The following is a 26,289-nucleotide window of genomic DNA, read 5'->3' as shown; positions in this document are numbered from 1 at the left end:
AATGTTTTTATCGTTGCTATGGGAACGACATCTTCAACGCACGTTCTAATGAACTCGCACACCGAATCAGCGTATTCGTCAATATTTTTATCTGACGCAATACGAAACATGTCCCAGTCCACGTGATGGAAGCAGTCTTGGAGTGTGGAGTCAGCTTGGTCTGACCAGCGTTGGACAGACCTCAGCGTGGGAGCCTCTTGTTTAAGTTTCTGCCTGTAGGCAGGGATCAACAAAATGGAGTCGTGGTCAGCTTTTCCGAAAGGGGCGGGGCAGGGCCTTATATGCGTCGCGGAAGTTAGAGTAACAATGATCCAAGGTTTTACCACCCCTGGTTGCGCAATCGATATGCTGATAAAATTTAGGGAGTCTTGTTTTCAGATTAGCTTTGTTAAAATCCCCAGCTACAATGAATGCAGCCTCCGGATAAATGGTTTCCAGTTTGCAAAGAGTTAAATAAAGTTTGTTCAGAGCCATCGATGTGTCTGCTTGGGGGATATATACGGCTGTGATTATAATCGAAGAGAATTCTCTTGGAAGATAATGCGGTCTACATTTGATTGTGAGGAATTCTAAATCAGGTGAACAGAAGGATTTGAGTTCCTGTATGTTTCCTTCATCACACCATGTCTCGTTAGTCATGAGGCATATGCCCCCGCCACTCTTCTTACCAGAAAGATGTTTGTTTCTGTCGGCGCGATGCGTGGAGAAACCCGTTGGCTGCACCGCCCCGGATAGCGTCTTTCCAGTGAGCCATGTTTCCGTGAAGCAGAGAACGTTGCAGTCTCTGATGTCCCTCTGGAATGCTACCCTTGCTCGGATTTCATCAACCTTGTTGTCAAGAGACTGGACATTGGCAAGAAGAATGCTGGGGAGTGGTGCGCGATGTGCCCTTGTCCTGAGTGTGACCAGAAGACCGCTACGTTTCCCTCTTTTTCGGAGTCGTTTCCTTGGGTCGCTGCATGCGATCCATTCCGTTGTCCTGTTTGTAAGGCAGAACACAGGATCCGTGTCGCGGAAAACATATTCTTGGTCTTACTGATGTTGAGTTGACGCTGATCTTATATTCAGTAGTTCTTCTCGACTGTATGTAATGAAACCTAAGATGACCTGGGGTACTAATGTAAGAAATAACACGTAAAATAACAAAAAAACTGCATAGTTTCCTAGGAACGCGAAGCGAGGCGGCCATCTCTGTCGGCGCCGGAGGTTCCTACAGCCAGTTGCATCTCCTGGTATACCTTAGAGAGGAGAGAGATCTGGAGGTTCCTACAGCCAGCTGCATCTCCTGGTACACCTTAGAGAGGAGAGAGGAGAGAGATCTGGAGCTGCATCTCCTGGTATACCTTAGAGAAGAGAGATCTGGAGGTTCATACAGCCAGCTGCATCTCCTGGTATACCTTAGAGAGGAGAGATCTGGAGGTTCCTACAGCCAGCTGCATCTCCTGGTATACCTTAGAGAGGAGAGAGGAGAGAGATCTGGAGGTTCCTACAGCCAACTGCATATCCTGGAACACCTTAGAGAGGAGAGAGGAGAGAGATCTGGAGCTGCATCTCCTGGTATACCTTAGAGAAGAGAGATTTGGAGGTTCCTACAGCCAGCTGCATCTCCTGGTACAACTTAGAGAGGAGAGAGATCTGGAGATTCCTACAGCCAGCTGCATCTCCTGGTACAACCTAGAGGGAGAGATCTGGAGGTTCCTACAGCCAGCTGCATCTCCTGGTACAACTTAGAGAGGAGAGAGATCTGGAGATTCCTACAGCCAGCTGCATCTCCTGGTACAACTTAGAGAGGAGAGATCTGGAGGTTCCTACAGCCAGCTGCATCTCCTGGTACACCTTAGAGAGGAGAGAGATCTGGAGGTTCCTACAGTCAGCTGCATCTCCTGGTACAACTTAGAGAGGAGAGATCTGGAGGTTCCTACAGCCAGCTGCATCTCCTGGTACAACTTAGAGAGGAGAGATCTGGAGGTTCCTACAGTCAGCTGCATCTCCTGGTATACCTTAGAGAGGAGAGATCTGGAGGTTCCTACAGCCAGCTGCATCTCCTGGTATACCTTAGAGAGGAGAGATCTGGAGGTTCCTACAGCCAGTTGCATATCCTGGTACAACTTAGAGAGGAGAGATCTGGAGGTTCCTACAGCCAGTTGCATCTCCTGGTACAACTTAGAGAGGAGAGATCTGGAGGTTCCTACAGCCAGTTGCATCTCCTGGTACAACTTAGAGAGGAGAGATCTGGAGGTTCCTACAGCCAGTTGCATCTCCTGGTACAACTTAGAGAGGAGAGATCTGGAGGTTCCTACAGCCAGTTGCATCTCCTGGTACAACTTAGAGAGGAGAGATCTGGAGATTCCTACAGCCAGTTGCATCTCCTGGTACAACTTAGAGAGGAGAGATCTGGAGGTTCCTACAGCCAGTTGCATCTCCTGGTACAACTTAGAGAGGAGAGATCTGGAGGTTCCTACAGCCAGTTGCATCTCCTGGTACAACTTAGAGAGGAGAGATCTGGAGGTTCCTACAGCCAGTTGCATCTCCTGGTATACCTTAGAGAGGAGAGAGGAGATGAGAGGACAGGACAAGAGTAGAAAGGAGTAAAGAGTGGAGAGGTTATCATATCACAGACATAAACTACTCAACAACAACCTATAAACAAATGTCTCAAAAGCAGTAGGTGGACCCAGTGTGTTTACCAGTATCTGTATCTCGTCAGAAAGCTGCTGGTGGGAGGCTGACGTGTGATTGGCCAGCTGAACTGTCACTCTCAAACTGGTCCTGCCCGCTGCCCATGCCCTCACCAGCACAGAGAAACTATGGGCAGAAGAGACAGTCACCCCCGCCTAACACACACACACACACACACACACACACACACACACACACACACACACACACACACACACACACACACACACACAGTCATATCCAAGTGGTTTGACACACATTGACCTACATATACAGGGACAAAGTGTAGCGTACCTGAGTGTGTCGGGTTTGTATCTCCAGTACTCCAAGCTTGCCCAGATTCCAGTGGAAGGAGAGACCAGACTCTACACTGCCCAGAGCAAAGGGGTTCTGACTACTGTCACTGCCCATCACATACACTGGCATCTAAATGCATGCGCACACACACACACACTGGGGTTACTAAACCACATGCACATATGCACCCAAATACCGTACAAACATACACAGAAACAACTACACTGCCTGCCACATACATTCATCATACAATGACAATGTTTGAGAGAGAATACAAAACATGATCTGTATGTTACCTCAGTGCCCACAGACAGTTTGACCAGAGGGCTCTGGATCCTGACCCCTGTCAGGTTAAACACCTCCACATCCACCTCATCCTGACACACACACAAAGACAACCAGATAATCAACAAGTCAAAAGTATATATCAAATCAAATGTTATTTGTCACATACACATGGTTAGCAGATGTTAATGCGAGTGTAGCGAAATGCTTGTGCTTCCAGTTCCGACAATGCAGTAATAACCAACAAGTAATCTAACTAACAATTCCAAAACTACTGTCTTATACACAGTGTAAGGGGATAAAGAATATGTACATAAAGATATATGAATGAGTGATGGTACAGAGCAGCATAGGCAAGATACAGTAGATGGTATCGAGTACAGTATATACATATGAGATGAGTATGTAAACAAAGTGGCATAGTTAAAGTGGCTAGTGATACATGTATTACATAAGGATGCAGTAGATGATATAGAGTCCAGTATATACGTATACATATGAGATGAATAATGTAGGGTATGTAAACATTATATTAGGTAGCATTGTTTAAAGTGGCTAGTGATATATTTTACATAATTTCCCATCAATTCCCATTATTAAAGTGGCTGGAGTTGAGTCAGTGTGTTGGCAGCAGCCACTCAATGTTAGTGGTGGCTGTTTAACAGTCTGATGGCCTTGAGATAGAAGCTGTTTTTCAGTCTCTCGGTCCCAGCTTTGATGCACCTGTACTGACCTCGCCTTCTGGATGATAGCGGGGTGAACAGGCAGTGGCTCGGGTGGTTGTTGTCCTTGATGATCTTTATGGCCTTCCTGTAACATCGGGTGGTGTAGGTGTCCTGGAAGGCAGGTAAGTTTGCCCCCGGTGATGCGTTGTGCAGACCTCACTACCCTCTGGAGAGCCTTACGGTTGTGGGCGGAGCAGTTGCCGTACCAGGCGGTGATACAGCCCGCCAGGATGCTCTCGATTGTGCATCTGTAGAAGTTTGTGAGTGCTTTTGGGGACAAGCCAAATTTCTTCAGCCTCCTGAGGTTGAAGAGGCGCTGCTGCGCCTTCTTCACGATGTTGTCTGTGTGAGTGGACCAATTCAGTTTGTCTGTGATGTGTATGCCGAGGAACTTAAAACTTACTACCCTCTCCACTACGGTTCCATCGATGTGGATAGGGGGGTGTTCCCTCTGCTGTTTCCTGAAGTCCACAATCATCTCCTTAGTTTTGTTGACGTTGAGTGTGAGGTTATTTTCCTGACACCACACTCCGAGGGCCCTCACCTCCTCCCTGTAGGCCGTCTCGTCGTTGTTGGTAATCAAGCCTACCACTGTTGTATCGTCCGCAAACTTGATGATTGAGTTGGAGGCGTGCGTGGCCACGCAGTCGTGGGTGAACAGGGAGTACAGGAGAGGGCTCAGAACGCACCCTTATGGGGCCCCAGTGTTGAGGATCAGCGGGGTGGAGATGTTGTTGCCTACCCTCACCACCTGGGGGCGGCCCGTCAGGAAGTCCAGTACCCAGTTGCACAGGGCGGGGTCGAGACCCAGGGTCTTGAGCTTGATGACGAGCTTGGAGGGTACTATGGTGTTGAATGCCGAGCTGTAGTCGATGAACAGCATTCTCACATAGGTATTCCTCTTGTCCAGATGGGTTAGGGCAGTGTGCAGTGTGGTTGAGATTGCATCGTCTGTGGGCCTATTTGGGCGGTAAGCAAATTGGAGTGGGTCTAGGGTGTCAGGTAGGGTGGAGGTGATATGGTCCTTGACTAGTCTCTCAAAGCACTTCATGATGACGGAAGTGAGTGCTACGGGGAGGTAGTCGTTTAGCTCAGTTACCTTAGCTTTCTTGGGAACAGGAACAATGGTGGCCCTCTTGAAGCATGTGGGAACAGCAGACTGGTATAGGGATTGATTGAATATGTCCGTAAACACACCGGCCAGCTGGTCTGCGCATGCTCTGAGGGCGCGGCTGGGGATGCCGTCTGGGCCTGCAGCCTTGCGAGGGTTAACACGTTTAAATGTTTTACTCACCTCGGCTGCAGTGAAGGAGAGTCCGCATGTTTTCGTTGCAGGCCGTGTCAGTGGCACTGTATTGTCCTCAAACGGGCAAAAAGTTATTTAGTCTGCCTGGGAGCAAGACATCCTGGTCCGTGACTGGGCTGGTTTTCTTCTTGTAGTCCGTGATTGACTGTAGACCCTGCCACATACCTCTTGTGTCTGAGCCGTTGAATTGAGATTCTACTTTGTCTCTATACTGACGCTTAGCTTGTTTGATAGCCTTGCGGAGGGAATAGCTGCACTGTTTGTATTCGGTCATGTTACCAGTCACCTTGCCCTGATTAAAAGCAGTGGTTCGCGCTTTCAGTTTCACGCGAATGCTGCCATCAATCCACGGTTTCTGGTTAGGGAATGTTTTAATCGTTGCTATGGGAACGACATCTTCAACGCACGTTCTAATGAACTCGCACACCGAATCAGCGTATTCGTCAATGTTGTTATCTGACGCAATACAAAACATATCCCAGTCCACGTGATGGAAGCAGTCTTGGAGTGTGGAATCAGCTTGGTCGGACCAGCGTTGGACAGACCTCAGCGTGGGAGCTTCTTGTTTTAGTTTCTGTCTGTAGGCAGGGATCAGCAAAATGGAGTCGTGGTCAGCTTTTCCGAAAGGAGGGCGGGGCAGGGCCTTATATGCGTCGCGGAAGTTAGAATAACAATGATCCAAGGTTTTTCCAGCCCTGGTTGCGCAATCGATATGCTGATACAATTTAGGGAGTCTTGTTTTCAGATTAGCCTTGTTAAAATCCCCAGCTACAATGAATGCAGCCTCAGGATGTATGGATTCCAGTTTGCAAAGAGTCAAATAAAGTTCGTTCAGAGCCATCGATGTGTCTGCTTGGGGGGGAATATATACGGCTGTGATTATAATCGAAGAGAATTCTCTTGGTAGATAATGCGGTCGACATTTGATTGTGAGGAATTCTAAATCAGGTGAACAGAAGGATTTGAGTTCCTGTATGTTTCTGTGATCACACCACGTCTCGTTAGCCATAAGGCATATGCCCCCGCCCCTCTTCTTACCAGAAAGATGTTTGTTTCTGTCGGCGCGATGCGTGGAGAAACCCGCTGGCTGCACCGCCTCCGATAGAGTCTCTCCAGTGAGCCATGTTTCCGTGAAGCAAAGAACGTTACAGTCTCTGATGTCCCTCTGGAATGCTACCCGTGCTCGGATTTCATCAACCTTGTTGTCAAGAGACTGGACATTGGCGAGAAGAATGCTAGGGAGTGGTGCACGATGTGCCCGTCTCTGGAGTCTGACCAGAAGACCGTCTCGTTTCCCTCTTTTACGGAGTCGTTTTTTTGGGTCGCCGGCTGGTATCCATTCCATTGTCCTGGTTGAAAGGCAGAACACAGGATCCGCTTCGCGAAAATCATATTCTTGGTCGTACTGATGGTGAGTTGACGCTGATCTTATATTCAGTAGTTCTTCTCGACTGTATGTAATGAAACCTAAGATGACCTGGGGTACTAATGTAAGAAATAACACGTAAAAAAACAAAAAACTGCACAGTTTCCTAGGAACGCGAAGCGAGGCGGCCATCTCTGTCGGCGTGTGTGTGTGTGTGTGTGTACCTGTGCGAAGGTGAGCAGAGCTCCGGTGTCCTGAGTGACGGTCTGCAATGCCCCTCTGAGTTTGACCATGCCCACTGCCACTCCACGGACCAATCCTGTCTCGGTCACCGTGGCGATGCGGCTGTCACTCACAGAGAAGCCCACACTGGACTGGGGGTGGGGGCCGCCCTCCCATTTCACCTGAGAGGTGTGAGTGTGTAAGTGTATGAGAGGGAGTTATGACATTGACACAGTAGATAGTAATACCATGACTTCCATCAGCATCATTTTCACTTTGTTGTGAATCTCTAAAAGCCTTTTGAATTGTCACGTGATCCAATGGTGAATCAAACACTGTTCAAGACCAGAAACCTAGAAACAGAGTTAACAGAAACCTAGAGTCAGAGTAAACAGAAACCTAGAGTCAGAGTAAACAGAAACCTAGAGTCAGAGTAAACAGAAACCTAGTGTCAGAGCTAACAGAAACCTAGAGTCAGAGGTAACAGAAACCTAGAGTCGGAGTTAACAGAAACCTAGAGTCAGAGTTAACAGAAACCTAGTGTCAGAGCTAACAGAAACCTAGAGTCAGAGTAAACAGAAACCTAGTGTCAGAGTAAACAGAAACCTAGTGTCAGAGTAAACAGAAACCTAGTGTCAGAGCTAACAGAAACCTAGAGTCAGAGGTAACAGAAACCTAGAGTCAGAGTTAACAGAAACCTAGAGTCGGAGTTAACAGAAACCTAGAGTCAGAGTAAACAGAAACCTAGAGTCGGAGTTAACAGAAACCTAGAGTCAGAGTAAAGAGAAACCTAGAGTCAGAGTTAACAGAAACCTAGTGTCAGAGCTAACAGAAACCTAGAGTCAGAGTAAACAGAAACCTAGAGTCAGAGTAAACAGAAACCTAGAGTCAGAGTAAACAGAAACCTAGAGTCAGAGTAAACAGAAACCTAGAGTCAGAGTAAACAGAAACCTAGAGTCAGAGTAAACAGAAACCTAGAGTCAGAGTAAACAGAAACCTAGAGTCAGAGTAAACAGTAACCTAGTGTCAGAGCTAACAGAAACCTAGAGTCGGAGTAAACAGAAACCTAGAGTCGGAGTTAACAGAAACCTAGAGTCAGAGCTAACAAAAACCTAGAGTCAGAGCAAACAGAAACCTAGAGTCAGAGTAAACAGAAACCTAGAGTCAGAGTAAACAGAAACCTAGAGTCAGAGTAAACAGAAACCTAGAGTCAGAGTAAACAGAAACCTAGAGTCAGAGCTAACAGAAACCTAGTGTCAGAGTAAACAGAAACCTAGTGTCAGAGTAAACAGAAACCTAGTGTCAGAGCTAACAGAAACCTAGAGTCAGAGGTAACAGAAACCTAGAGTCAGAGTTAACAGAAACCTAGAGTCGGAGTTAACAGAAACCTAGAGTCAGAGTAAACAGAAACCTAGAGTCGGAGTTAACAGAAACCTAGAGTCAGAGTAAAGAGAAACCTAGAGTCAGAGTTAACAGAAACCTAGTGTCAGAGCTAACAGAAACCTAGAGTCAGAGTAAACAGAAACCTAGAGTCAGAGTAAACAGAAACCTAGAGTCAGAGTAAACAGAAACCTAGAGTCAGAGTAAACAGAAACCTAGAGTCAGAGTAAACAGAAACCTAGAGTCAGAGTAAACAGAAACCTAGAGTCAGAGTAAACAGAAACCTAGAGTCAGAGTAAACAGTAACCTAGTGTCAGAGCTAACAGAAACCTAGAGTCGGAGTAAACAGAAACCTAGAGTCGGGTTAACAGAAACCTAGAGTCAGAGCTAACAAAAACCTAGAGTCAGAGCAAACAGAAACCTAGAGTCAGAGTAAACAGAAACCTAGAGTCAGAGTAAACAGAAACCTAGAGTCAGAGTAAACAGAAATCTAGAGTCAGAGTAAACAGAAACCTAGAGTCAGAGCTAACAGAAACCTAGAGTCAGAGTAAACAGAAACCTAGAGTCAGAGTAAACAGAAACCTAGAGTCAGAGTAAACAGAAACCTAGAGTCAGAGCTAACAGAAACCTAGAGTCAGAGAAAACAGAAACCTAGAGTCAGAGTAAACAGAAACCTAGAGTCAGAGTAAACAGAAAACTAGAGTCAGAGCTAACAGAAACCTAGAGTCAGAGTAAACAGAAACCTAGAGTCAGAGTAAACAGAAACCTAGAGTCAGAGTAAACAGAAACCTAGAGTCAGAGCTAACAGAAACCTAGAGTCAGAGTAAACAGAAACCTAGAGTCAGAGCTAACAGAAAACTAGAGTCAGAGTAAACAGAAACCTAGAGTCAGAGTAAACAGAAACCTAGAGTCGTAGTTAACAGAAACCTAGAGTCAGAGTAAACAGAAACCTAGAGTCAGAGTAAACAGAAACCTAGAGTCAGAGTAAACAGAAACCTAGAGTCAGAGTTAACAGAAACCTAGAGTCAGAGTTAACAGAAACCTAGAGTCAGAGTTCACAGAAACCTAGAGTCAGAGTAAACAGAAACCTAGTCAGAGTAAACAGAAACCTAGAGTCAGAGTTAACAGAAACCTAGAGTCAGAGTTCACAGAAACCTAGAGTCAGAGTTCACAGAAACCTAGTGTCAGAGCTAACAGAAACCTAGAGTCAGAGTAAACAGACAGCTAGAGTCGGAGTCAACAGAAACCTAGAGTCAGAGTAAACAGAAACCTAGAGTCAGAGTAAACAGAAACCTAGAGTCGGAGTTAACAGAAACCTAGAGTCAGAGTAAACAGAAACCTAGAGTCGGAGTAAACAGAAACCTAGAGTCAGAGCTAACAGAAACCTAGAGTCAGAGAAAACAGAAACCTAGAGTCAGAGTAAACAGAAACCTAGAGTCAGAGTAAACAGAAAACTAGAGTCAGAGCTAACAGAAACCTAGAGTCAGAGTAAACAGAAACCTAGAGTCAGAGTAAACAGAAACCTAGAGTCAGAGTAAACAGAAACCTAGTGTCAGAGCTAACAGAAACCTAGAGTCGGAGTAAACAGAAACCTAGAGTCGGAGTAAACAGAAACCTAGAGTCGGAGTTAACAGAAACCTAGAGTCAGAGTAAACAGAAACCTAGAGTCGGAGTTAACAGAAACCTAGAGTCGGAGTAAACAGAAACCTAGAGTCGGAGTAAACAGAAACCTAGAGTCGGAGTAAACAGAAACCTAGAGTCGGAGTAAACAGAAACCTAGAGTCGGAGTTAACAGAAACCTAGAGTCGGAGTAAACAGAAACCTAGAGTCAGAGTAAACAGAAACCTAGAGTCAGAGTTAACAGAAACCTAGAGTCAGAGTTAACAGAAACCTAGAGTCGGAGTTAACAGAAACCTAGAGTCAGAGTTAACAGAAACCTAGAGTCAGAGTAAACAGAAACCTAGAGTCAGAGTAAACAGAAACCTAACAGAAACCTAGAGTCAGAGTAAACAGAAACCTAGAGTAAACAGAAACCTAGAGTCAGAGTAAACAGAAACCTAGAGTCAGAGTAAACAGAAACCTAGAGTCAGAGTAAACAGAAACCTAGAGTCAGAGCTAACAGAAACCTAGAGTCAGAGTAAACAGAAACCTAGAGTCAGAGTAAACAGAAACCTAGAGTCAGAGTTAACAGAAACCTAGAGTCAGAGTAAACAGAAACCTAGAGTCAGAGTAAACAGAAACCTAGAGTCAGAGTAAACAGAAACCTAGAGTCAGAGTTAACAGAAACCTAGAGTCGTAGTTAACAGAAACCTAGAGTCAGAGTAAACAGAAACATAGAGTCAGAGTAAACAGAAACCTAGAGTCGGAGTTAACAGAAACCTAGAGTCAGAGTTAACAGAAACCTAGTCAGAGTAAACAGAAACCTAGAGTCAGAGTTAACAGAAACCTAGAGTCAGAGTTCACAGAAACCTAGAGTCAGAGTTCACAGAAACCTAGTGTCAGAGCTAACAGAAACCTAGAGTCAGAGTAAACAGAAACCTAGAGTCGGAGTTAACAGAAACCTAGAGTCAGAGTAAACAGAAACCTAGAGTCGGAGTTAACAGAAACCTAGAGTCAGAGTAAACAGAAACCTAGAGTCGGAGTAAACAGAAACCTAGAGTCAGAGTTCACAGAAACCTAGTGTCAGAGCTAACAGAAACCTAGAGTCGGAGTAAACAGAAACCTAGAGTCGGAGTTAACAGAAACCTAGAGTCAGAGTAAACAGAAACCTAGAGTCGGAGTTAACAGAAACCTAGAGTCAGAGTAAACAGAAACCTAGAGTCGGAGTAAACAGAAACCTAGAGTCGGAGTAAACAGAAACCTAGAGTCGGAGTAAACAGAAACCTAGAGTCGGAGTTAACAGAAACCTAGAGTCGGAGTTAACAGAAACATAGAGTCGGAGGTAACAGAAACCTAGAGTCAGAGTTAACAGAAACCTAGTCAGAGCTAACAGAAACCTAGAGTCAGAGCTAACAGAAACCTAGAGTCAGAGCTAACAGAAACCTAGAGTCAGAGCTAACAGAAACCTAGAGTCAGAGTAAACAGAAACCTAGTGTCAGAGCTAACAGAAACCTAGAGTCAGAGTTAACAGAAACCTAGTCAGAGTAAACAGAAACCTAGAGTCAGAGTTAACAGAAACCTAGAGTCAGAGTTAACAGAAACCTAGAGTCAGAGTTCACAGAAACCTAGAGTCAGAGTTAACAGAAACATAGTCAGAGTAAACAGAAACCTAGAGTCAGAGTTAACAGAAACCTAGAGTCAGAGTTCACAGAAACCTAGAGTCAGAGTTCACAGAAACCTAGTGTCAGAGCTAACAGAAACCTAGAGTCAGAGTAAACAGACAGCTAGAGTCGGAGTTAACAGAAACCTAGAGTCAGAGTAAACAGAAACCTAGAGTCGGAGTTAACAGAAACCTAGAGTCAGAGTAAACAGAAACCTAGAGTCGGAGTAAACAGAAACCTAGAGTCAGAGTTCACAGAAACCTAGTGTCAGAGCTAACAGAAACCTAGAGTCGGAGTAAACAGAAACCTAGAGTCGGAGTTAACAGAAACCTAGAGTCAGAGTAAACAGAAACCTAGAGTCGGAGTTAACAGAAACCTAGAGTCGGAGTAAACAGAAACCTAGAGTCGGAGTAAACAGAAACCTAGAGTCGGAGTAAACAGAAACCTAGAGTCGGAGTAAACAGAAACCTAGAGTCGGAGTTAACAGAAACCTAGAGTCGGAGTAAACAGAAACCTAGAGTCGGAGTAAACAGAAACCTAGAGTCAGAGTAAACAGAAACCTAGAGTCAGAGTTAACAGAAACCTAGAGTCGTAGTTAACAGAAACCTAGAGTCGGAGTTAACAGAAACCTAGAGTCAGAGCTAACAGAAACCTAGAGTCAGAGTAAACAGAAACCTAGAGTCAGAGTAAACAGAAACCTAGAGTCAGAGCTAACAGAAACCTAGAGTCAGAGTAAACAGAAACCTAGAGTCAGAGTAAACAGAAACCTAGAGTCAGAGTAAACAGAAACCTAGAGTCAGAGTAAACAGAAACCTAGAGTCAGAGTAAACAGAAACCTAGAGTCAGAGCTAACAGAAACCTAGAGTCAGAGTAAACAGAAACCTAGAGTCAGAGTAAACAGAAACCTAGAGTCGTAGTTAACAGAAACCTAGAGTCAGAGTAAACAGAAACCTAGAGTCAGAGTAAACAGAAACCTAGAGTCAGAGTAAACAGAAACCTAGAGTCAGAGTAAACAGAAACCTAGAGTCAGAGTAAACAGAAACCTAGAGTCAGAGTAAACAGAAACCTAGAGTCAGAGTTAACAGAAACCTAGAGTCGTAGTTAACAGAAACCTAGTCAGAGTAAACAGAAACCTAGAGTCAGAGTTCACAGAAACCTAGAGTCAGAGTTCACAGAAACCTAGTGTCAGAGCTAACAGAAACCTAGAGTCAGAGTAAACAGAAACCTAGAGTCGGAGTTAACAGAAACCTAGAGTCAGAGTAAACAGAAACCTAGAGTCGGAGTTAACAGAAACCTAGAGTCAGAGTAAACAGAAACCTAGAGTCGGAGTAAACAGAAACCTAGAGTCAGAGTTCACAGAAACCTAGTGTCAGAGCTAACAGAAACCTAGAGTCGGAGTAAACAGAAACCTAGAGTCGGAGTTAACAGAAACCTAGAGTCAGAGTAAACAGAAACCTAGAGTCGGAGTTAACAGAAACCTAGAGTCAGAGTAAACAGAAACCTAGAGTCGGAGTAAACAGAAACCTAGAGTCGGAGTAAACAGAAACCTAGAGTCGGAGTAAACAGAAACCTAGAGTCGGAGTTAACAGAAACATAGAGTCGGAGGTAACAGAAACCTAGAGTCAGAGTTAACAGAAACCTAGTCAGAGCTAACAGAAACCTAGAGTCAGAGCTAACAGAAACCTAGAGTCAGAGCTAACAGAAACCTAGAGTCAGAGTAAACAGAAACCTAGTGTCAGAGCTAACAGAAACCTAGAGTCAGAGTTAACAGAAACCTAGTCAGAGTAAACAGAAACCTAGAGTCAGAGTTAACAGAAACCTAGAGTCAGAGTTAACAGAAACCTAGAGTCAGAGTTCACAGAAACCTAGAGTCAGAGTTAACAGAAACCTAGAGTCAGAGTTAACAGAAACCTAGAGTCAGAGTTCACAGAAACCTAGAGTCAGAGTTCACAGAAACCTAGTGTCAGAGCTAACAGAAACCTAGAGTCAGAGTAAACAGACAGCTAGAGTCGGAGTTAACAGAAACCTAGAGTCAGAGTAAACAGAAACCTAGAGTCGGAGTTAACAGAAACCTAGAGTCAGAGTAAACAGAAACCTAGAGTCGGAGTAAACAGAAACCTAGAGTCAGAGTTCACAGAAACCTAGTGTCAGAGCTAACAGAAACCTAGAGTCGGAGTAAACAGAAACCTAGAGTCGGAGTTAACAGAAACCTAGAGTCAGGTAAACAGAAACCTAGAGTCGGAGTTAACAGAAACCTAGAGTCGGAGTAAACAGAAACCTAGAGTCGGAGTAAACAGAAACCTAGAGTCGGAGTAAAGTAAACAGAAACCTAGAGTCGGAGTAAACAGAAACCTAGTCAGAGTAAACAGAAACCTAGAGTCAGAGTTAACCTAGAGTCGGAGTAAACAGAAACCTAGAGTCAGAGTAAACAGAAACCTAGTTAACAGAAACCTAGAGTCAGAGTTAACAGAAACCTAGAGTCAGAGTAACAGAAACCTAGAGTCAGAGTTAACAGAAACCTAGAGTCAGAGTAAACAGAAACCTAGAGTCAGAGTTAACAGAAACCTAGAGTCAGAGCTAACAGAAACCTAGAGTCAGAGTCAGAAACCTAGAGTAAACAGAAACCTAGAGTCAGAGTAAACAGAAACCTAGAGTCAGAGTAACAGAAACCTAGAGTCAGAGTAAACAGAAACCTAGAGTCAGAGTAAACAGAAACCTAGAGTCAGAGTAAACAGAAACCTAGAGTCAGAGTAAACAGAAACCTAGAGTCAGAGTAAACAGAAACCTAGAGTCAGAGTAAACAGAAACCTAGAGTCAGAGCTAACAGAAACCTAGAGTCAGAGTAAACAGAAACCTAGAGTCAGAGTAAACAGAAACCTAGAGTCGTAGTTAACAGAAACCTAGAGTCAGAGTAAACAGAAACCTAGAGTCAGAGTAAACAGAAACCTAGAGTCAGAGTAAACAGAAACCTAGAGTCAGAGTTAACAGAAACCTAGAGTCAGAGTTAACAGAAACCTAGAGTCAGAGTAAACAGAAACCTAGAGTCAGAGTAAACAGAAACCTAGAGTCAGAGTAAACAGAAACCTAGAGTCAGAGTTAAGAAACAGAAACCTAGAGTCAGAGTTAACAGAAACCTAGTCAGGAGTAAACAGAAACCTAGAGTCAGAGTTAACAGAAACCTAGAGTCAGAGTTAACAGAAACCTAGAGTCAGAGTTCACAGAAACCTAGTGTCAGAGCTAACAGAAACCTAGAGTCAGAGTAAACAGAAACCTAGAGTCAGAGTTAACAGAAACCTAGAGTCAGAGTAAACAGAAACCTAGAGTCGGAGTTAACAGAAACCTAGAGTCAGAGTAAACAGAAACCTAGAGTCGGAGTAAACAGAAACCTAGAGTCAGAGTTAACAGAAACCTAGAGTCAGAGTTAACAGAAACCTAGAGTCAGAGTAAACAGAAACCTAGAGTCAGAGTTAACAGAAACCTAGAGTCAGAGTAAACAGAAACCTAGAGTCAGAGTTAACAGAAACCTAGAGTCAGAGTAAACAGAAACCTAGAGTCAGAGTAAACAGAAACCTAAGTCAGAGTAAACAGAAACCTAGAGTCAGAACAGTAAACAGAAACCTAGAGTCAGAGAAACAGAAACCTAGAGTCAGAGTAAACAGAAACCTAGAGTCAGAGTAAACAGAAACCTAGAGTCAGAGTAAACAGAAACCTAGAGAGTCAGAGAGTCTAAACAGAAACCTAGAGTCAGAGATAACAGAAACCTAGAGTCAGAGTAAACAGAAACCTAGAGTCAGAGTAAACAGAAACCTAGAGTCAGAGTAAACAGAAACCTAGAGTCAGAGAAAACAGAAACCTAGAGTCAGAGTTCACAGAAACCTAGTGTCAGAGCTAACAGAAACCTAGAGTCAGAGTAAACAGAAACCTAGAGTCGGAGTTAACAGAAACCTAGAGTCAGAGTAAACAGAAACCTAGAGTCAGTTAACAGAAACCTAGTAAACAGAAACCTAGAGTCGGAGTTAACAGAAACCTAGAAGACCCTAGAGTCAGAGTTAACAGAAACCTAGAGTCAGAGTTAACAGAAACCTAGAGTCAGAGCTAACAGAAACCTAGAGTCAGAGCTAACAGAAACCTAGAGTCAGAGCTAACAGAAACCTAGAGTCAGAGCTAACAGAAACCTAGAGTCAGAGTTAAAGCTGCAATATGTAACTTTTTGGGTGACGATCAAATTTACAAAGAAATGTGTGTTATAGATCTGTCATTCTCATTGAAAGCAAGTCTAAAATGATAGTAGATCTGTTCAATGTGCGCTAATTCTATGCTTCCTATTCTTTTGTTTTTGCATCTTTTACCTACGGTTTGTACATCATTTTCAAACAGCTGAAAAAAAAACATTTCAGTTATGGAAAATATATTTCACAGGGGTTTAGATGGTACAATGATTCTCCACATGATACTTGCTTGGTTTTGCACATAAACTGATATTAGGCGAACTATTAGAATTTTAGCAACTAGGAAATGTCAGAGTGATTTCTGCATTGTGTCAGCGTGACCAGAAACCCACCAGTAGCTCCTCCTGAACCATCATTTTAGAAACACTGATAATGTGTATTTGGATACCTGTCCTACGCTGCCCAGTGTCAGTGCCAGACTTCGTGGCTGCAGGGTGAATCTGGGGTAGACCTGCATATGAAAACAACGTACAGTTCATCAGGACTGTATAGACTGTGTACTATAGTTGTATGGTGTGTTTTGACAGTACATCAGGACTGTATAGACTGTGTACTATAGTTGTATGGTGTGTTGTGACAGTACATCAGGACTGTATAGACTGTATACTATAGTTTTATGGTGTGTTGTGACAGTACAACAGGACTGTATACTATAGTTTTATGGTGTGTTGTGACAGTACAACAGGACTGTATAGACTGTATACTATAGTTTTATGGTGTGTTGTGACAGTACATCAGGACTGTATAGACTGTATACTATAGTTTTATGGTGTGTTGTGACAATACATCAGGACTGTATACTATAGTTTTATGGTGTGTTGTGACAATACATCAGGACTGTATACTATAGTTTTATGGTGTGTTGTGACAGTACATCAGGACTGTATACTATAGTTTTATGGTGTGTTGTGACAGTACATCAGGACTGTATACAGACTGTATACTATAGTTGTATGGTGTGTTGTGACAATACAACAGGACTGTATACTATAGTTTTATGGTGTGTTGTGACAATACATCAGGACTGTATACTATAGTTTTATGGTGTGTTGTGACAGTACAACAGGACTGTATACTATAGTTTTATGGTGTGTTGTGACAATACATCAGGACTGTATACAGACTGTATACTATAGTTTTATGGTGTGTTGTGACAATACATCAGGACTGTATACTATAGTTTTATGGTGTGTTGTGACAATACATCAGGACTGTATACAGACTGTATACTATAGTTTTATGGTGTGTTGTGACAGTACAACAGGACTGTATAGACTGTATACTATAGTTTTATGGTGTGTTGTGACAGTACATCAGGACTGTATAGACTGTATACTATAGTTTTATGGTGTGTTGTGACAGTACAACAGGACTGTATACTATAGTTTTATGGTGTGTTGTGACAATACATCAGGACTGTATACAGACTGTATACTATAGTTTTATGGTGTGTTGTGACAATACAACAGGACTGTATACTATAGTTTTATGGTGTGTTGTGACAGTACAACAGGACTGTATACAGACTGTATACTATAGTTTTATGGTGTGTTGTGACAGTACAACAGGACTGTATACTATAGTTTTATGGTGTGTTGTGACAGTACATCAGGACTGTATACTATAGTTTTATGGTGTGTTGTGACAATACATCAGGACTGTATACTATAGTTTTATGGTGTGTTGTGACAGTACAACAGGACTGTATACAGACTGTATACTATAGTTTTATGGTGTGTTGTGACAGTACAACAGGACTGTATACTATAGTTTTATGGTGTGTTGTGACAATACATCAGGACTGTATTCAGACTGTATACTATAGTTTTATGGTGTGTTGTGACAATACAACAGGACTGTATACTATAGTTTTATGGTGTGTTGTGACAGTACAACAGGACTGTATAGACTGTATACTATAGTTGTATGGTGTGTTGTGACAGTACAACAGGACTGTATAGACTGTATACTATAGTTGTATGGTGTGTTGTGACAGTACAACAGGACTGTATACTATAGTTTTATGGTGTGTTGTGACAGTACAACAGGACTGTATAGACTGTATACTATAGTTGTATGGTGTGTTGTGACAGTACAACAGGACTGTATAGACTGTATACTATAGTTGTATGGTGTGTTGTGACAGTACAACAGGACTGTATAGACTGTATACTATAGTTGTATGGTGTGTTGTGACAGTACAACAGGACTGTATACTATAGTTTTATGGTGTGTTGTGACAGTACATCAGGACTGTATAGACTGTATACTATAGTTTTATGGTGTGTTGTGACAGTACAACAGGACTGTATACTATAGTTTTATGGTGTGTTGTGACAATACATCAGGACTGTATAGACTGTATACTATAGTTTTATGGTGTGTTGTGACAGTACAACAGGACTGTATACTATAGTTTTATGGTGTGTTGTGACAGTACAACAGGACTGTATACTATAGTTTTATGGTGTGTTGTGACAGTACAACAGGACTGTATAGACTGTATACTATAGTTGTATGGTGTGTTGTGACAGTACAACAGGACTGTATAGACTGTATACTATAGTTGTATGGTGTGTTGTGACAGTACAACAGGACTGTATAGACTGTATACTATAGTTGTATGGTGTGTTGTGACAGTACAACAGGACTGTATACTATAGTTTTATGGTGTGTTGTGACAGTACAACAGGACTGTATACTATAGTTTTATGGTGTGTTGTGACAGTACAACAGGACTGTATACTATAGTTTTATGGTGTGTTGTGACAGTACAACAGGACTGTATACTATAGTTTTATGGTGTGTTGTGACAGTACAACAGGACTGTATAGACTGTATACTATAGTTGTATGGTGTGTTGTGACAGTACAACAGGACTGTATAGACTGTATACTATAGTTGTATGGTGTGTTGTGACAGTACAACAGGACTGTATACTATAGTTTTATGGTGTGTTGTGACAGTACAACAGGACTGTATAGACTGTATACTATAGTTGTATGGTGTGTTGTGACAGTACAACAGGACTGTATAGACTGTATACTATAGTTGTATGGTGTGTTGTGACAGTACAACAGGACTGTATAGACTGTATACTATAGTTGTATGGTGTGTTGTGACAGTACAACAGGACTGTATACTATAGTTTTATGGTGTGTTGTGACAGTACATCAGGACTGTATAGACTGTATACTATAGTTTTATGGTGTGTTGTGACAGTACAACAGGACTGTATACTATAGTTTTATGGTGTGTTGTGACAGTACAACAGGACTGTATACTATAGTTTTATGGTGTGTTGTGACAGTACAACAGGACTGTATACTATAGTTTTATGGTGTGTTGTGACAGTACAACAGGACTGTATAGACTGTATACTATAGTTTTATGGTGTGTTGTGACAATACATCAGGACTGTATACTAAAGTTTTATGGTGTGTTGTGACAATACATCAGGACTGTATACAGACTGTATACTATAGTTTTATGGTGTGTTGTGACAATACAACAGGACTGTATACTATAGTTTTATGGTGTGTTGTGACAGTACAACAGGACTGTATAGACTGTATACTATAGTTTTATGGTGTGTTGTGACAGTACAACAGGACTGTATACTATAGTTGTATGGTGTGTTGTGACAGTACAACAGGACTGTATACAGACTGTATACTATAGTTTTATGGTGTGTTGTGACAGTACATCATGACTGTATAGACTGTATACTATAGTTTTATGGTGTGTTGTGACAGTACAACAGGACTGTATACTATAGTTTTATGGTGTGTTGTGACAATACATCAGGACTGTATACAGACTGTATACTATAGTTTTATGGTGTGTTGTGACAATACAACAGGACTGTATACTATAGTTTTATGGTGTGTTGTGACAATACATCAGGACTGTATACAGACTGTATACTATAGTTTTATGGTGTGTTGTGACAGTACAACAGGACTGTATACTATAGTTTTATGGTGTGTTGTGACAGTACAACAGGACTGTATACAGACTGTATACTATAGTTTTATGGTGTGTTGTGACAGTACAACAGGACTGTATACTATAGTTTTATGGTGTGTTGTGACAATACATCAGGACTGTATACTATAGTTTTATGGTGTGTTGTGACAATACATCAGGACTGTATACAGACTGTATACTATAGTTTTATGGTGTGTTGTGACAATACAACAGGACTGTATACTATAGTTTTATGGTGTGTTGTGACAGTACAACAGGACTGTATACTATAGTTTTATGGTGTGTTGTGACAGTACAACAGGACTGTATACAGACTGTATACTATAGTTTTATGGTGTGTTGTGACAGTACATCATGACTGTATAGACTGTATACTATAGTTTTATGGTGTGTTGTGACAGTACAACAGGACTGTATACTATAGTTTTATGGTGTGTTGTGACAATACATCAGGACTGTATACAGACTGTATACTATAGTTTTATGGTGTGTTGTGACAATACAACAGGACTGTATACTATAGTTTTATGGTGTGTTGTGACAATACATCAGGACTGTATACAGACTGTATACTATAGTTTTATGGTGTGTTGTGACAGTACAACAGGACTGTATACTATAGTTTTATGGTGTGTTGTGACAGTACAACAGGACTGTATACAGACTGTATACTATAGTTTTATGGTGTGTTGTGACAGTACAACAGGACTGTATACTATAGTTTTATGGTGTGTTGTGACAGTACAACAGGACTGTATACAGACTGTATACTATAGTTTTATGGTGTGTTGTGACAATACAACAGGACTGTATACTATAGTTTTATGGTGTGTTGTGACAGTACAACAGGACTGTATACTATAGTTTTATGGTGTGTTGTGACAGTACAACAGGACTGTATAGACTGTATACTATAGTTGTATGGTGTGTTGTGACAGTACAACAGGACTGTATACTATAGTTTTATGGTGTGTTGTGACAGTACAACAGGACTGTATACTATAGTTTTATGGTGTGTTGTGACAGTACAACAGGACTGTATAGACTGTATACTATAGTTGTATGGTGTGTTGTGACAGTACAACAGGACTGTATACTATAGTTTTATGGTGTGTTGTGACAGTACAACAGGACTGTATACTATAGTTTTATGGTGTGTTGTGACAGTACAACAGGACTGTATAGACTGTATACTATAGTTTTATGGTGTGTTGTGACAGTACAACAGGACTGTATACTATAGTTTTATGGTGTGTTGTGACAGTACAACAGGACTGTATACTATAGTTTTATGGTGTGTTGTGACAGTACAACAGGACTGTATACTATAGTTTTATGGTGTGTTGTGACAGTACAACAGGACTGTATACTATAGTTGTATGGTGTGTTGTGACAATACAACAGGACTGTATACTATAGTTTTATGGTGTGTTGTGACAGTACAACAGGACTGTATAGACTGTATACTATAGTTGTATGGTGTGTTGTGACAGTACAACAGGACTGTATACTATAGTTTTATGGTGTGTTGTGACAGTACAACAGGACTGTATAGACTGTATACTATAGTTGTATGGTGTGTTGTGACAGTACAACAGGACTGTATAGACTGTATACTATAGTTGTATGGTGTGTTGTGACAGTACAACAGGACTGTATAGACTGTATACTATTTGTATGGTGTGTTGTGACAGTACAACAGGACTGTATACTATAGTTGTATGGTGTGTTGTGACAGTACAACAGGACTGTATACTATAGTTTTATGGTGTGTTGTGACAGTACATCAGGACTGTATACTATAGTTGTATGGTGTGTTGTGACAGTACAACAGGACTGTATAGACTGTATACTATAGTTGTATGGTGTGTTGTGACAGTACAACAGGACTGTATACTATAGTTTTATGGTGTGTTGTGACAGTACAACAGGACTGTATAGACTGTATACTATAGTTGTATGGTGTGTTGTGACAGTACAACAGGACTGTATAGACTGTATACTATAGTTGTATGGTGTGTTGTGACAGTACAACAGGACTGTATACTATAGTTTTATGGTGTGTTGTGACAGTACATCAGGACTGTATAGACTGTATACTATAGTTTTATGGTGTGTTGTGACAGTACAACAGGACTGTATACTATAGTTTTATGGTGTGTTGTGACAGTACAACAGGACTGTATACTATAGTTTTATGGTGTGTTGTGACAGTACAACAGGACTGTATAGACTGTATACTATAGTTGTATGGTGTGTTGTGACAGTACAACAGGACTGTATAGACTGTATACTATAGTTGTATGGCGTGTTGTGACAGTACAACAGGACTGTATACTATAGTTTTATGGTGTGTTGTGACAGTACAACAGGACTGTATAGACTGTATACTATAGTTGTATGGTGTGTTGTGACAGTACAACAGGACTGTATAGACTGTATACTATAGTTGTATGGTGTGTTGTGACAGTACAACAGGACTGTATAGACTGTATACTATAGTTGTATGGTGTGTTGTGACAGTACAACAGGACTGTATACTATAGTTTTATGGTGTGTTGTGACAGTACATCAGGACTGTATAGACTGTATACTATAGTTGTATGGTGTGTTGTGACATTACAACAGGACTGTATACTATAGTTTTATGGTGTGTTGTGACAATACAACAGGACTGTATACTATAGTTTTATGGTGTGTTGTGACAGTACAACAGGACTGTATACTATAGTTTTATGGTGTGTTGTGACAGTACAACAGGACTGTATAGACTGTATACTATAGTTTTATGGTGTGTTGTGACAGTACAACAGGACTGTATACTATAGTTGTATGGTGTGTTGTGACAGTACAACAGGATTGTATAGACTGTATACTATAGTTTTATGGTGTGTTGTGACAGTACAACAGGACTGTATACTATAGTTATATGGTGTGTTGTGACAGTACAACAGGACTGTATACTATAGTTTTATGGTGTGTTGTGACAGTACAACAGGACTGTATAGACTGTATACTATAGTTTTATGGTGTGTTGTGACAGTACAACAGGACTGTATACTATAGTTTTATGGTGTGTTGTGACAGTACAACAGGACTGTATACTATAGTTTTATGGTGTGTTGTGACAGTACAACAGGACTGTATAGACTGTATACTATAGTTTTATGGTGTGTTGTGACAGTACAACAGGACTGTATACTATAGTTGTATGGTGTGTTGTGACAGTACAACAGGACTGTATACTATAGTTTTATGGTGTGTTGTGACAGTACAACAGGACTGTATAGACTGTATACTATAGTTTTATGGTGTGTTGTGACAGTACAACAGGACTGTATACTATAGTTTTATGGTGTGTTGTGACAATACAACAGGACTGTATACTATAGTTTTATGGTGTGTTGTGACAATACATCAGGACTGTATACAGACTGTATACTATAGTTTTATGGTGTGTTGTGACAGTACAACAGGACTGTATAGTATAGTTTTATGGTGTGTTGTGACAATACATCAGGACTGTATACAGACTGTATACTATAGTTTTATGGTGTGTTGTGACAATACATCAGGACTGTATACAGACTGTATACTATAATTTTATGGTGTGTTGTGACAGTACAACAGGACTGTATACTATAGTTTTATGGTGTGTTGTGACAATACATCAGGACTGTATACTATAGTTTTATGGTGTGTTGTGACAATACATCAGGACTGTATAGACTGTATACTATAGTTTTATGGTGTGTTGTGACAATACATCAGGACTGTATACTATAGTTTTATGGTGTGTTGTGACAATACATCAGGACTGTATAGACTGTATACTATAGTTTTATGGTGTGTTGTGACAGTACAACAGGACTGTATACTATAGTTTTATGGTGTGTTGTGACAGTACATTAGGACTGTATAGACTGTATACTATAGTTTTATGGTGTGTTGTGACAATACATCAGGACTGTATACTATAGTTTTATGGTGTGTTGTGACAATACATCAGGACTGTATAGACTGTATACTATAGTTTTATGGTGTGTTGTGACAGTACAACAGGACTGTATACTATAGTTGTATGGTGTGTTGTGACAGTACATCAGGACTGTATACAGACTGTATACTATAGTTGTATGGTGTGTTGTGACAGTACATCAGGACTGTATACTATAGTTTTATGGTGTGTTGTGACAGTACAACAGGACTGTATACTATAGTTTTATGGTGTGTTGTGACAATACATCAGGACTGTATAGACTGTATACTATAGTTTTATGGTGTGTTGTGACAGTACATCAGGACTGTATAGACTGTATACTATAGTTTTATGGTGTGTTGTGACAGTACATCAGGACTGTATACAGACTGTATACTATAGTTTTATGGTGTGGTGTGACAATACATCAGGACTGTATACAGACTGTATACTTGTATGGTGTGTTGTGACAATACAACAGGACTGTATACTATAGTTTTATGGTGTGTTGTGACAATACATCAGGACTGTATAGACTGTATACTATAGTTGTATGGTGTGTTGTGACAGTACAACAGGACTGTATACTATAGTTTTATGGTGTGTTGTGACAGTACAACAGGACTGTATACAGACTGTATACTATAGTTTTATGGTGTGTTGTGACAATACATCAGGACTGTATACTATAGTTTTATGGTGTGTTGTGACAGTACAACAGGACTGTATACTATAGTTTTATGGTGTGTTGTGACAATACATCAGGACTGTATACTATAGTTTTATGGTGTGTTGTGACAGTACAACAGGACTGTATACTATAGTTTTATGGTGTGTTGTGACAGTACAACAGGACTGTATAGACTGTATACTATAGTTGTATGGTGTGTTGTGACAATACATCAGGACTGTATACTATAGTTTTATGGTGTGTTGTGACAGTACAACAGGACTGTATACTATAGTTTTATGGTGTGTTGTGACAGTACAACAGGACTGTATAGACTGTATACTATAGTTGTATGGTGTGTTGTGACAATACATCAGGACTGTATAGACTGTATACTATAGTTGTATGGTGTGTTGTGACAGTACAACAGGACTGTATACTATAGTTTTATGGTGTGTTGTGACAGTACAACAGGACTGTATAGACTGTATACTATAGTTGTATGGTGTGTTGTGACAGTACAACAGGACTGTATACTATAGTTTTATGGTGTGTTGTGACAGTACAACAGGACTGTATAGACTGTATACTATAGTTGTATGGTGTGTTGTGACAGTACAACAGGACTGTATAGACTGTATACTATAGTTGTATGGTGTGTTGTGACAGTACAACAGGACTGTATAGACTGTATACTATAGTTGTATGGTGTGTTGTGACAGTACAACAGGACTGTATACTATAGTTTTATGGTGTGTTGTGACAGTACATCAGGACTGTATAGACTGTATACTATAGTTTTATGGTGTGTTGTGACAATACATCAGGACTGTATACTATAGTTTTATGGTGTGTTGTGACAATACATCAGGACTGTATAGACTGTATACTATAGTTTTATGGTGTGTTGTGACAATACATCAGGACTGTATAGACTGTATACTATAGTTTTATGGTGTGTTGTGACAGTACATCAGGACTGTATAGACTGTATACTATAGTTTTATGGTGTGTTGTGACAATACAACAGGACTGTATACTATAGTTTTATGGTGTGTTGTGACAATACATCAGGACTGTATACAGACTGTATACTATAATTTTATGGTGTGTTGTGACAGTACAACAGGACTGTATACTATAGTTTTATGGTGTGTTGTGACAATACATCAGGACTGTATACTATAGTTTTATGGTGTGTTGTGACAATACATCAGGACTGTATACTATAGTTTTATGGTGTGTTGTGACAATACATCAGGACTGTATAGACTGTATACTATAGTTTTATGGTGTGTTGTGACAATACATCAGGACTGTATACTATAGTTTTATGGTGTGTTGTGACAATACATCAGGACTGTATAGACTGTATACTATAGTTTTATGGTGTGTTGTGACAGTACAACAGGACTGTATACTATAGTTGTATGGTGTGTTGTGACAGTACATCAGGACTGTATACAGACTGTATACTATAGTTGTATGGTGTGTTGTGACAGTACATCAGGACTGTATACTATAGTTTTATGGTGTGTTGTGACAGTACAACAGGACTGTATACTATAGTTTTATGGTGTGTTGTGACAATACATCAGGACTGTATAGACTGTATACTATAGTTTTATGGTGTGTTGTGACAGTACATCAGGACTGTATAGACTGTATACTATAGTTTTATGGTGTGTTGTGACAGTACATCAGGACTGTATACAGACTGTATACTATAGTTTTATGGTGTGTTGTGACAATACATCAGGACTGTATACAGACTGTATACTTGTATGGTGTGTTGTGACAATACAACAGGACTGTATACTATAGTTTTATGGTGTGTTGTGACAATACATCAGGACTGTATACAGACTGTATACTATAGTTTTATGGTGTGTTGTGACAAT

At 41.0% G+C, this 26,289-nt stretch overlaps 1 protein-coding gene across 1 annotated transcript in view; it reads right to left on the bottom strand.

Moving 5' to 3' along the window:
- The window catches only part of LOC115115186 (nuclear pore membrane glycoprotein 210-like), a 107,712-nt gene that overhangs the window by 38,165 nt on the left and 43,258 nt on the right, over positions 1-26,289 (bottom strand). The window contains exons 24-28 of the mRNA XM_065006480.1: positions 16,138-16,200; positions 6,883-7,062; positions 3,273-3,353; positions 2,974-3,105; positions 2,688-2,834 (exon numbers count right to left, since the gene is read on the bottom strand). Of these exons, the coding sequence (XP_064862552.1) occupies positions 2,688-2,834; positions 2,974-3,105; positions 3,273-3,353; positions 6,883-7,062; positions 16,138-16,200 (603 nt within the window). The remainder of the gene's footprint in view (positions 1-2,687; positions 2,835-2,973; positions 3,106-3,272; positions 3,354-6,882; positions 7,063-16,137; positions 16,201-26,289) is intronic.

The sequence above is a fragment of the Oncorhynchus nerka genome, linkage group LG3 (genome assembly GCF_034236695.1).
Source record: "Oncorhynchus nerka isolate Pitt River linkage group LG3, Oner_Uvic_2.0, whole genome shotgun sequence".
In the NCBI taxonomy this organism is placed as follows: Eukaryota; Metazoa; Chordata; class Actinopteri; order Salmoniformes; family Salmonidae; genus Oncorhynchus; species Oncorhynchus nerka.
Note: the sequence above shows the minus strand (reverse complement) of the source record. Positions and strands in the feature narration are given on the sequence as shown.